Source organism: Setaria italica, chromosome III (genome assembly GCF_000263155.2).
Source record: "Setaria italica strain Yugu1 chromosome III, Setaria_italica_v2.0, whole genome shotgun sequence".
Taxonomy (NCBI): domain Eukaryota; kingdom Viridiplantae; phylum Streptophyta; class Magnoliopsida; order Poales; family Poaceae; genus Setaria; species Setaria italica.
The window spans coordinates 13,984,874-13,997,902 of record NC_028452.1 but is presented as its reverse complement, the minus strand read 5'-3'; the positions used below and the strand labels follow the sequence as shown (position 1 = coordinate 13,997,902).

Here is a 13,029-nt window from a genome sequence, read left to right as displayed (position 1 = left end):
TGACACCCAAAAACATATCAGCATGAAACCGGTGATAATTAATAGCACCTCTGTAGAACTGCCTTGATCTTTGCATAGGAATATACTTCCCATTCATGTCAACAACTTTAACATTGTGCTTCTCACAAAAAGAAGTGACCTTGGTAAGGAATTCTTGCCATCCAGAATCTTGTCTCAAAACATCCAGTTCTACCTTTGTGAACTCCAGAAGATCCATTGCATTTACGATATCTTGCTCCCTCTTTTGCAAAGCATTGCACAAGTCATTTCGGCCCCGTTTGGTAGGGCTTCTCAAAGTGCTTCTTCACCGGCTTTTGGTGAAGCCCTACCAAAGGACTAATTTCAAAACGGCTTCACCACCAAAACCGGGGAGGAGCCGCAAAACGGCTTACACTAGAGAGGAGAAGCCGAAAAAAGTGGCTTCACCAGCTTCTCCTCTCTCTCCAAGCATTAAGTGATCATAAAATTACATATATTGCCATTGAGAAGCCTTTTACCAAACGTTTTGCAAAACGGCTTCAACTTCACTAAAAGGGCCACTCCACCGAAGAAGCCGAAGCCGAAGCCGTTTTATGAGAAGCCGAAGCTCTACCAAACGGGGGCTTTTATTGTCTAACGTATCACTTCAATGTGTAAATGTCTAACGTATCACTTCAATGTGTAAACCATCAGACGGATATCCGTTTCACCTCAAACGCTAATTCTGTTCATAAAAAGGTCGAGCATTTAGGTTTGCCGTTTCCGTTTACCCCCTATAATTATTATACTTTTATGTAGGGGTGGCAATGGATCATGACTCTCATAACTCCTTCACAATCCAACTCAGCCCTATTATTTTCAGTTCAAAATCATATAATATTATGACCCGGTCCTTATTGAGCCTGATTCTTAAATTTGCTAGGCTAAGGTCCTGTTTGGGAAGAGGGTGTTAAAGTTTAACACCCCACTTTTAACACTTACACTTTTCTATCCAAACACTTGTGTTAAAAGTGAGGTGTTAAAGTTTAACACCTCATTTTTCATAAACACATGGAGGGGCTGTTAAAACTTACTAAAGATGTTAAAAGTGGTCCCCTAGTCCACTTTTTCCCAAGTTACCCCCTCTCTCCTCTCTCTCCTCCCGCCGCCTGCGCATCCTCCCCTCCTGCTCATCCTCTCCACCTGGCCGGATCCGTCGCGCCACCCCTCCTCCTGGCCAGATCCTCCGCCACGGCACCCTCCCCCCTCCTCCGCCGCGGTGCCCTCCCTCCTCCCCGGATCCACCCGGCACCGCCGCCTCCGCCTGACACCGCCGCCTCCGCCCGACACCGCCGCCAACGCCGGCCATGCCGCCTCCACCCAACACCGCTACCAACTGCGGCGAAGCCAGCCACGCAACTCCTCTCCCATGACGCATGGCCCCAACTCCCCGTCCTCATCCACCTCCTCCTCCTCCCACTCCTCCTCCGCCTCCCTATCGCCGTTGGCGATGGCGGTGGCCGCAATTGCAGGGGTGTCACAACGGAAGCTCGATCCCGAGGCGCGCTGATCCGAAGGCAGCGCACGGATCTGGAGGGGGCCTACTATCGCCACGCTGCCGTCGCCCGCGCCGCTGCTGACACCCGACGCCGCGGCCGTGCTATCCCGCTCCATGGCGTACGCGTCCAGGCGACGCCACACGCACACCACGCCACTCCACACGGCGACCGTGCTGCTCTCCGGCCCAGCGCCGCTGCTTCGAGACGCCTGTGTGGTGGGGTGAGCGAGCACGTCCCCGCACCCGCTCGCCCTTCCATGCGGCCGCGCTCAAGCGCGCCTACACGCACCACCGGCGCATCGAGAGCGGCGTCGTTGAGGCCAACGACCACCGCGTCAGTGTGCCTCACCTCGTGCTCACCGTCCTCGACGACCCGTGCGGAGGAGCGCGGCCATCAAGGAGCTCCACTGGGATCTGGCCGTGAGGAGTGGTAGAGGAGAGGAGAGAAAGGAGGAGTAATTGAGGGGTAACGATGTCAATTCCAACCTTTGGTGTTAAATTTTATCAGACCATCCAAACACCCTCATGTGTTAAACTTTAACACTTCATTTGAGGGTGTTAAAGTTTTAACACCCTGTTAAACTTTAACATGCTGTATCCAAACAGGGTCTAAATTAGAGGGTCCTTTGCCACCCCTACTTCTATGTCTAATGTAGAACACCTTTGAATTCATAAAAGCAAACGGCGGATAAAGGCACATAACTGGATTGGGTTACTCTCAGAGGAAACATCATCAGTCATCACAAAGCAACCTAAAAAACCAACAGATGCAAAAGCCCAAAACCGAAGCCCTAGCTCAGTTTTGCCCGCAGCAGCGCCGGGAGAAAACACATGGCCCAACGAGGCCGACGAGGCGAGCGAGAGAGTCCACGGAGGCCGTCCGCATCCTCTCCTCGCCCCCATTTCTGTCGTCCGTTTTCCGCTTTCCTCCTCCCCTTCCCCGATCCCCGTCCGCACGGGCCACGCGCATCTCATCGCGGGCGCGCGCGGGCAACGCGAGCACGCAAGCGAGATCAGACCGCGCCGAGGCCATCCACCTCACCGCCTCTGCTCTCACGGGGCTGAACCTTCCTCTTTTTTTTTTTTTCTCCCTTCCCTTTCTCCCCTTTCTCTCTCGGCTCGGCTCGGGGACCGTCTCGCTCGCTGCTACAACTCGCAATTCCCCAATCCAAACATATTCCCTTCTCTCTCCTCCCCCCCTTCCGCGTCCGCGCCCATCGCCGCCGCCGCCGCTGCCGCGAGCACGCTACTGTCGCCGCTGCCGCCGCCGCGGCAGGTAAAACCCCACCCGCCCTGCGCGTTGTTAGATCGGGGGTCGCCCCCGCCCGTCTGCCGCCGCGCCGCCGCGGGGGCGCGCGCGCGCGCGCTCGATGTGGGCGGTGGCGCGGGTCGGGTAGTTAGGGTTCGAGTGGCTGGGTGGTTGATTTTTTTTCTATCGTTCCGGAAGTTAGCTGATCGGATGATGAGCTGGGGTTCTGTCTGGTCCGGGGAGGCGATTTTCAGCTCGGGCAGTTGACCCCTTACGCGCTGAATTCGATGGGAATTCAGTGAATTTGGAGGGTTTCCTATTGATTGGGCTGTGATATGCATGCTTGTTGGGGGCGGTTTCATGTTGGTTTCGGGGGAGCTAGTCGATTTGATCTTTTGGGAGTATTCTCGGGCCGGAGATTTAGCATTTCCATGTGTCGGGTTCAGTTAAAGTTGATGATGCTACCGTTTACGTGCATGCAGCTGCGAGTAAGGTTGGTCGGAGCCGTTGCGGATTTTGCGGATGGCTGGTTCTGCAGTTACGGATGATTCTGCGGCAAGCACAGCTGGGATGAGGGATGACGAACGCAGCCTGTCCGGCGAGTCCTTGTCCGAGTGGAGATCCTGTGAGCGGGCAGATAGCGACAGCCCTTCGACGTCCCCGCCCTTCTGGGACACGGACGGCGAGGATGATGACCCTGGTGCGTGAATGCACTTGCTTGATCCAATGCCTGTTTCTTTGGTGTAACACTGAGTATTAATGGTTTTGGTTCTGGATGGAGAGTATGCTGTTCTTACCTTGTGATTAACGTAGCTGATATGCCTGCTATATGCACAAATATAACTGCTTCAGTCGCAAAAGCAGAACCTATGACCCTACGACATATAGCTTATTCTCAAAGTCCCGACATCTTACAAAAGCTCTAGTTGAAAAGTTTGTAGCCTTAACGCAGAGCATGTGGTTTGTTCAATCTTCAATCAGTTAATGCTAGCTGAAGGCCTTTATGGTTAGCTGGATTAGTCCATCTGTTATATAAAGGTGGTCCAACCATGCTGTGCTCACGCACGAGGAGGCAGATAATTTAAGAAATAGTTAACAAGTGCTTACCTTCTCTAAATGGACTGCTCCTATCACTTAGCCTCCTTCAATGTTTTAGATAGTGCTCTAGAAGGCTAAATAGGCGGCCACCTTGGCGGCTAGTGCTACCCTGTCGCCGCACAAGTTGGGCATAGTCGACAGGCTGGGCAGCCAGAGCGACTAGGTGGAGGTGGTCCAGGGTGACGGTTAATCAGGCTAGGCATGGTGGGCCACGTGACGGCTGGTACGGAGGAGGAGGGACAAGCGAATGCGCTGTTGGAGGAAAGGGGTGATTGTGATGGTGAGTCGGCGGTGGTGGTCATGAAACAGAGATGGTGACTGCTGCTTGAAAACCTCCACATCGTTGATTTCTGCCATTCGTGGTGACTGGACAAGGAGGCGATCATCGTGGTGACGGCTGCTGCTAAGGAGTGAAGGATGGAAGAGGAGCTTTTAGGGTTTGCTTTTAGTCATTTCGTGGACTGCTCTTGGCTAAGCGGGCCAGCCCAATATAGCACCAACAGGTTCTCATCCTTCTTCGTTGCCTCTTCTCTGCTGCCTCTGTCTTACCTTCCTTCCCTCGAAGACCCCTCGTAGGAAGTATATCTGTTGGAATACAGGCTCTAATCAGCTCTAATCAGTGCCTCGTTGCCCACCTCGCACATTTTACAGCAGCAATTTTAGAAGTAGAGTAACTGGTGGATAAGTTGGGATAACTATATTGTTTTTGGTGTATATCTGTTGTGATAAGTCCACCTCCTAGGAGACTCATCTTTGCATAGTGTTCATCTGTTATTCAATATTAGAAACATGCTATGTATGCAAGGTCAAAGAGAAATGGTCTTTTTTTTCGTGGCACTGGGAGACTAGCAGCTGGTCTACTTGGAATTCTAGCCTGTCTTTTTCAGAAGTGAAACTGTAGTTTTTTTTTTGCCAATTATGTAAGGTCCAAAAAAAGTAACCGTTCTGGCATTGGGGGAGTACCAATTGCTCCATTATGCAGCGCCACAGCATCCAAGGTGCCTTCATGCTGGGACATGACTAGCATAAAGATTGACAAATGTTGGTTGCTTTTACCATGATGTTATTTTGGCACAACAGTGTCATGCATTTGGTATCTTGTCATATCTGATTTGCTTTGTATAGGTGTACGGGACTTTAAATTCATTATAAATGTTTGTATTTAAAAAAGGATAAATAATGATTAGGTCAGAATGCCATATGATTCTTGACATTGTGCACAGACTCAAATTATTCTTGTGAAGAAACAAAATTTGTTATGCCACTTCTCGTTTTTATTTAGTGTCTTCATAGTACCTCGTTGACTGCCTTTCTATTTTGCCTCTTGACTGTGTTATTAATATGCTATTTATTAGCCTCAATTTATTGTATAGTAAACTGGAAACTTCCTGAAAGTTGATGTTCACACTGATCATACTCATCTTATTCAACATGTGCAGTTTCATCAAGGATAAATACAAGCCCTTTGCCTCATTCATGTCTTACATTTTGTTATTAGTAATAGTTTTCTATTGCAACATGTGTTCTTAAGTTCCTATGTTTGGTTTTGCCCTCTCAATAGCTCATTTCTTTGAATTGCAATAGCAGGCCCCAAGCCTTCGGAATTATTCGGACGTTACACCTGGAAAATTGAAAACTTCTCAAAGGAGAAAAAGAGAGAAATGAAAAGTGAGCCGTTTGAAGCTGGTGGTTACAAATGGTAAAGTGCTTGATGGCAATTATTTGGAAACATTGTCTTGGTGTTTCTCTTTTATGCCTTTCTTTTCAGAAAACTTAAACATTGCTGTGAGTATCTAACCTAGTTTCAAATGCGACTTGGCCATTTGAGGGACGGAATCTGCCATTCGTGATAGATGCTATCATGAACTAATTGCTTTATCACTTGGACTGGGTTAGATATGACACCATTCATGGTCGCCAATGCTTCGCACGTTACCTCATGCCTTTTTCTTCTTTTCCTCATATGACATTGTTTGCAAGTTGCAAGTGCTTATTTCCTATGCACTGAAAGTTGAGCAAATTTTGTATCTAATTTTCTGATTTTACCATGGCTTGGCTTGTCTTTTTTAATGTTGATTCTACAGATGCTAATTATGCTAATTTTGTTCTCACTAATGTTTTCTTTCTGTGCACCCCTGTCATGTGCAATCACAACCCTAAAGCCTATCGTTGAGTAAATGTTTGTTGATGTGTTTACTCTTGCCACTGAAAAATACAGACTTTTCTGATTCATGGCATTGTATAGGTATAACATTTTTATCTTACTGATACACTTTTCTGTGGTGTCTGAATTGGAAATATTTGTCCCTAAGCTGGAGATTGGAATATGTCACACATTATTTTTCTCATTTGCGCCATTGACACCATATGTTTATTTTTCGTCATAGTTATTTGTTGTGGGTGGTTCTGCATAGCTGGGAACAGGGAGTGATGACGTATCCTGGTAGTGTTAACATAATGTATTGCATTCTACATATATAATACACCCCCATGGGTTTGACTTTTTTTCCCATGAGAATTTATTAATACTAGAAAGTTATATAGTTTTATTGAGGGCTTATAAAACAAACCTTACACTTCTATCCCATTTTCTGCGGTACACCTTCTGCATGATAACATGCTGATTCTTTTGCTTATTTTTTTCCCAAAATGTTATTATGCAGGTATATTCTTGTGTATCCTCAGGGATGTGATGTCTCTAATCATCTTTCGTTGTTCCTTTGCGTTGCTAATCATGACAAACTTCTCCCAGGTTTGATGTTATTGTGTCTGCTGCTATATTATACATGCCAGTGTCCCACTGATATTAACTTCCCGATCCTGATCTGACAATTCCAGGATGGAGCCATTTTGCACAGTTCACTATAGCTGTAGGCAATGTAGATCCTAAAAAGATGAAATACTCAGGTGAGCTAACCTGGTCTGTTTTCTACTTTTCCTCCTATGGATCTGCCCACAATAATTGTCTTGTCATCATCTTCAGGCATTAATTAAATAATTTTTGTAGATACTTTGCATAGGTTCTGGAAGAAGGAGCATGATTGGGGATGGAAAAAGTTTATGGAGTTGTCAAAGATTCAGGATGGTTTTCTTGTTGATGATGTTCTTGAAATCATAGCTCAAGTTCAGGTTATCAGGTAGCTAATCTGTTTGTGCTCTGATTGATCATGATTCTGGTTCAAAAATTTATGAATTTTCTGCAAGCGGTCTGCCAAATATGTGTAGAAATTGTGTTTCTCCCTGCAAATGCATTGTTAATTCTGCCGTGACTATGCCATATGGAGTGCCTGATGCATTTGCTCCAGTTTTGTAGCCTTCAGTAAACAAACCAGCAAACCATTGTTGTGCTCAGCTAGTTCTGTATATAGTGCTCAGTTAGTTCTGTATATGAGACAATTTACTCACTTTTGTTTCTTTGTGGTATTGGCAAATTATCTTGTAAATGCTGACATATGACTGCTATATTTTGGACATTTAAGGGAGAAAGTGGATAGACCTTTTCGTTGCCTTGATCGTCCTTATCGGAGAGAATTGCTTCGTGTCTATATGACACAAGTGGAGCAAATATACCGGCGTTTTGTTGAGGAGCGACGGAGTAAACTTAGCAAACTCATTGAGGACAAGACGAGATGGCCCAGGTTAGACAATTGGCTTTCCTAGTTTAATCAGTCATAATAAATTAGTTATTGTTGCTGGTGTTTTTTAAACTTTCAGCCATTGAAATATTTGTTGGTCTTACAGCTTTTGTGGATTCTGGTCAGCAATTGACCCAAGCACCAGGCGTCGCATGTCCAGGGAAAAGACTGACACTATATTGAAAGTCTTGGTGAAGCATTTCTTTGTAGAGAAAGAAGTTACTTCTACATTAGTGATGGACTCTTTGTATACGAGTCTGAAGGCACTTGAATACCAGGTGAATGGAAAGAAAGGCAGTACAAAAGTATCAGACTTGGAAGAACTACCTGCACCTATGGTCCATATTGACATGGACATGTTTGTTTTGGCTGGTGATGTTATACCTTTGATTAAAAGAGCAGCCTCAGAGCCCTTGCCTTGTCAACCTTTAGCTCCCAAGGATGACAAAACTTCCCAAAGCCGCATGAAGGTTGGAATAATATAATTTTCTTAATTACATTGGGGCAATTTTGTTGCTAGTTTCTCATGTCTATGTACTGGTGATCCATTTGAGCTCAGCTAGAGGTTTATTCACTGGAGTTGCAATCTGTATGTGATGTGGTGTAGTTTCTGATTGTTATTAACTGCATTTACGATTACTTAACATCATATCAACAATCCCATAAAAAGATAACATCATGAAGGTAGGAATAATATAATTTTCTTGGTACTAGATCAATTACACTGGGGCAATTTTGTTGCTAGCATGTCTATGCACTCATGATCCATTTGAGCTCAGCTAGAGGTTTATTTACTGGAGTTGCAATCTGTATGTGACGTGGTATAGTTTCTGATAGTTATTAACTGCATTTACTATTACTCAGCATCATATCAACAATCCCATAAAAAGATAACATCATATAAACAATACCCTTTTGTAGCTCATAAATTTTTCCCTTGTTAAAACGGTGGTTCCCAGTTCAAGTCGGGCCTATAGATATGTTTTCTGTACAAACAAATGTTGAGTACACGATTAGTATGTTGTCTAAACTATCTTGGTGACTTGGTAGGCCGGGCAGTGGTTAGCTTATATTTATCGCATGGTACTTGGAAGTGAAATCATTGTTGCATTTAATCACTTTTAGTTATGCTGGTTTTCGTAGGATGGAACTGCTGGCGAGGTTTACAAAGTTTCTATGGAGCGTGAGGAAAGACGCCTAACTGAACTTGGCCTGAAGATACTTGAAACATTTGTGCTATCTCATATATTTAGGTAACTATTGGTGTATCTATTTTGATCATCTGAATTCCGATTATTAGATGCAGTTGATTCTCTTGGCTAGTATCAGAAGTTCAGAACTGATTGATCCCCAGACATCGCTGGTTTATCCTTGGTCCTGGGCATCCTTATAGAGCTACTTAACCCTTCAAATTTCAATATTCAACTAAAATATATACAAAACTAGACATAGCAAACTTGATGAGGATTGGAACTGAAAGGTTAGATGGTCTGATTCAAATATTCAGCACCTGGTGGCTTAAAGTTGAAAATACTAGAAATCCTGTATGAAGCGGTCTTCAGCTGAACTTATTATGAATGCGAAGATATATGATCTGACACAAGTGCACCAACTATATTTGATGACCATCTAAAGCACATGCTGACTATCTATCTCAAAAGAGGCTAAAAGAATTTTTCTGGTTATTTTTTATGCACAATAGAGGAAGACATCTTTTATAGTTCGGTTTGAACTTTGAAAAGAAATTTGGAAGGTTGAATATCTTCAAATTGTGGGCCGGCTTTTTTCTAATGGTGGCTTATGCTTCTTACATTTTGTTTCAGTGGAATTGAAGTTGCATACCAAGAAGCTGTTGCTTTGAAAAGACAAGAGGAGCTTATTCGTGAGGAGGAGGAGGAGGCAGGGCTTCTCGAAAATCATATGAAGGGGAAGCGTGGTGGTGGAGCAAATGAAAAGGACAAGCGTGCGAAGAAAAAGCAGGTGATGTTATCATCCTAGGTTTTGCAGTTTCATCAGGCTTGGTCGTCCATATCTTTTCTTTGTTACTGACAAAAAACCGTGTTCAAATATCCTTGTTCTTTCCTGTAGCTCTTGTTGTTGTCTTGATGCCTTTATTGCTCATATACCGTCCTGTTTATGATATGCTTGATATCTTTTTCAGGCCAAACAAAAGAAGAACAATCGTAAGGTTAAAGACAGGGAAAGAGATGAGAAATGTGAAGTGAAAATTCTGGAAAGATTTCACGATGAAATTGCAATCGATAATAGTGATGGTTTACCAGTGGTGGAAGTGACAGCAAAGGTTGATGCCTTGGAAGAAGGTTCTTCAGATGGATCAGACATGCCAAATAGGTTAGTGAAAAGTTAAACAAGATGGTTGCACAGTGTTTTCTTGTAAGATTCACATTTTCTTCAACTGGACTTGTGTGCAGAGGGAAAAATCAGCATAACAAGGGCTTAAGCATTGTTGGTTTTGCCGAAGAAGGTGATGGTCTTCCCTCCACCTCTAGTGTTGCTGGTGGTTTAGGCCGCAATAGTTCTGGCTTCTGCACCGTTCCAAAATTGGATCAGGATACTGTTCTACTTACCTTGAGGGATAAACTTCGTAAGCTAGGGCAGCGTCTGCACGAGGTAAATTTACTATTACAAATGAAGTTATGTTTGTTTGTTATAAAAATCATAGTTTGGCTACTATATTTTCAATATATATGTGAATGAAGTGTCTAAGTTGTGACCATTGGTTTTTGTTTATGATGCATATCATAAATGCATTATTTTTTTTGAATATGATTCTGGGGCACCCTGGTAGCCAGGTGGTAGAGAACATGGTTTTGGTGGTTGAGTTCATTGATTCAAGAGTCAAGACTATCCTGATTCCTCCAAATCATCGATACAATGTTTTTCCTGTGTATCATATTTTTATGCTTTTGAGTTCATGGTTCAAATGCAAAATGGTGAACAAATAATATATTTGATTCATTCATGATCCGGAAAAATTATATCTCCAAGCAAAATCATTATGTCAGATCTTTTTCCATTAGTTTTTTGTGCTCTACTGTTGGTGATCGGTTATGTTGATATGACTATATCTCTTCCTTTGTTTTCTCCGTGAAACACATGTGCCAGTTGCATCCATGGATGTGCTGATGTTTTCTTGTTTGCCAACTTACATTTGAAGTGCTCGTTGTTTACTTCATAACTAGCATCAATCAATTCATTTTTCTGTAACCGATGCTTTGTTTTTGCATTTTTTTTTTCAGAAGAACATTGAGGGGCAAAAACTTCTTAAAGCTCATTTTGAAGCTAGGGATGCGAAAGCAAAGGAAGCAGAGTCTTCCAACTCATCCAGTTCTTTGGAGAAGCCACCTGATGTTCCAGAGAGCCCAAAGCATTCCTCAGAAGTTGCAGTTGATCTAAAAGCTAATGGAATGCCAACTAAGGATGTCTCTGTGGTCAATTGCATGCCAGAGGAAGCTGTTTCAGGCATACCACCCCCTACAAATACTGAAGCTGTGACTGCTCCTGCCACAGCAAAAATTGATCTAGTTTCAAACAAAGTTAATGGATCGAGTTCAAAAATGAAAGGCAACACAGCATCTAAACCACCAGCAGTTGATGTGGATAAAGATGCCCCTCTTCCTTCAAAATCACCGCGAATCAATAGAGCTGCTTCAGTTCCCCCAAAACTGCCTTTGGTTGATAAAGTGACTCCAGTTCCTCCCAAATCTCCACCCATAAACAAAGCACCGGCAGTTCGCCCCAAATCTCCAGCAATTGACAAAACAACTCAAGTTCGTCCAAAATCTCCAGCTGTAGACAAAGCAGCTCCAGTTCGTTCCCAATCTCCAGCAGTTGACAAAGCAACACCCATTCGCCCCAAATCTCCAGCAGTTGACAAAGCACCTCCAGTTTGCCCCAAATCTCCAGCCAGTGACAAAGCAACGCCAGTTCTTCCCAAGTCTACACCAGTTGACAAAGCTTCTCCAGCTCTGGTGAAATCACCAACAGGTGGTAAAGATGCTTCTGGTCCTTCAAGATCATCAGTGCATGAGAAATCTATTCCAGCTCCCCCAAGACTACCACAAGTTGATAAAGCAGCCCTGCCATCCTCAGAATTGCCACAAACTTCTTCAGACGCTAACTCTGAAGCTCCAGAAGCAGCTACTTTCAGGAAGGTCACAGCCAACTTAGTTTCCGAGGTTACAGCATCGAGGCCTTCAAGTGCACCTGTGTTCCCCACACCAAGATCAACTGCACCAACTACTTCACATGTTCACATTTCTTCATTGCTTTCTTGCTCTATGAGTGAAGCAGCTGGACGATCAGTAAATGGTCCCTCCCCTTCTGCCCCACCTTATACTCCTCAGACATACCGTAATGCCATTGTTGGTAAGGCTGGCCTGTGCACAACATCTGCAAGCCTTTCATATCACTCAACTTCTCTGAGCCAAGATACCACCCTTTCGCAGCCTTTGTCGGCATATGCATCAAGTACAGCAGTTATGATGCCTCCTGCTGGAAGACCTGATCAGTTGTCAACTAGGCATGTGTTGAAGTCTGGGCTGGGCAAATTAGAAGCACATGACAGCTGGCAGCAGTGGAAAGGTGATAGTAACATTAATAAGCATCTCTGGAGGGATCAGGCTCCTTACCAACAAATGACCAATGGTCAAGCATATGAACAACCACGGAGGGATGATAGTTATCAGCAAGCAAGTAGCAGAGGAACAGAAAAGCTCAGCAGGTATGGAGGACTGCAATCTAGGCAGTTCCAATCTGGGACAAGCGATAGCCATGTCTGGCACCAACAGCAGGGACCAGTACCAGAAGAATTTCCACACCTTGACATCATAAATGATTTGCTTGAGGAGGATCATATCAACAGCAATATGCCAGATTCATTCCGTCAAGATTACCATGCTTTTGGCCGGCCGTTTTCGTCGAGAGGCAACTTGGCAGATATGGAGATGGCTTCTGTTAGTAGCCCTGGTCGGTTCAATTCAACCGACCATTACTACGATGATGGATTCTCAAGGTCCTATGACATGAGTGCCCTCCATGGGCTGAGGGAAAGGCAATTTCCCTCGATGGGTACTTATTCTAATGGCCTGTCCGACATAAGTGTTTCAAAGCCTTGGCTGAATGGCTCTCCTAATCCAGCGGTGAGTCTTGGAGCTAACACAAATGGATACCACCACCAGGTTGGTGACTACACTAACCTGGGGGGCGGGGTGAACGGAGTCTCCGTGTGGCGCCGCCATGCCAACGGTCGCTGGTAATGGGAGGTCCTGTATACAGTCTTACAGTCGGAATAATGCTTGTTGTAACAGATGATGGGTTCCGGGCCTGAGCTGGTGTGCCATGTAATTTACAAGTTTTAAGTTTTAAAAGGGAAAGAAAAGAGATACATCCTGTAAAGTCCCCGCCGTGATTAAGCCTAATCCGAGTGCCTTTTCTGGTTAAACGTTGTATTGTCGTAATGACGTTCTTCAGAGTTACTGTATACTGTGTTCCGCAGACCTAAGGGTTTG

The 13,029-nt window shown here is 44.6% G+C and overlaps 1 protein-coding gene across 3 annotated transcripts; it reads left to right on the top strand.

Moving 5' to 3' along the window:
* Positions 1-2,610: 2,610 nt before the first annotated feature.
* On the top strand, positions 2,611-13,001 carry LOC101775502 (MATH domain-containing protein At5g43560). 3 transcript variants are annotated; one of them, XM_012844810.3, is made up of 13 exons: positions 2,611-2,792; positions 3,248-3,465; positions 5,448-5,562; positions 6,527-6,615; positions 6,702-6,770; positions 6,871-7,000; positions 7,343-7,501; positions 7,605-7,968; positions 8,642-8,751; positions 9,322-9,478; positions 9,660-9,850; positions 9,931-10,129; positions 10,762-13,001. In XM_012844810.3, exons 2-13 carry the CDS (start codon positions 3,288-3,290, stop codon positions 12,775-12,777), a joined length of 3,777 nt encoding a protein of 1,258 aa, XP_012700264.1. In that variant the 5' UTR covers positions 2,611-2,792; positions 3,248-3,287; the 3' UTR covers positions 12,778-13,001. The 3 variants fall into 3 exon arrangements, with proteins under 3 accessions (XP_012700264.1, XP_004961570.1, XP_004961571.1); XM_004961513.4 differs by having other exon boundaries at positions 2,615-2,792; positions 10,759-13,001; XM_004961514.4 differs by having other exon boundaries at positions 2,616-2,792; positions 5,451-5,562; positions 10,759-13,001.
* The last annotated feature ends 28 nt before the right edge of the window (positions 13,002-13,029 follow it).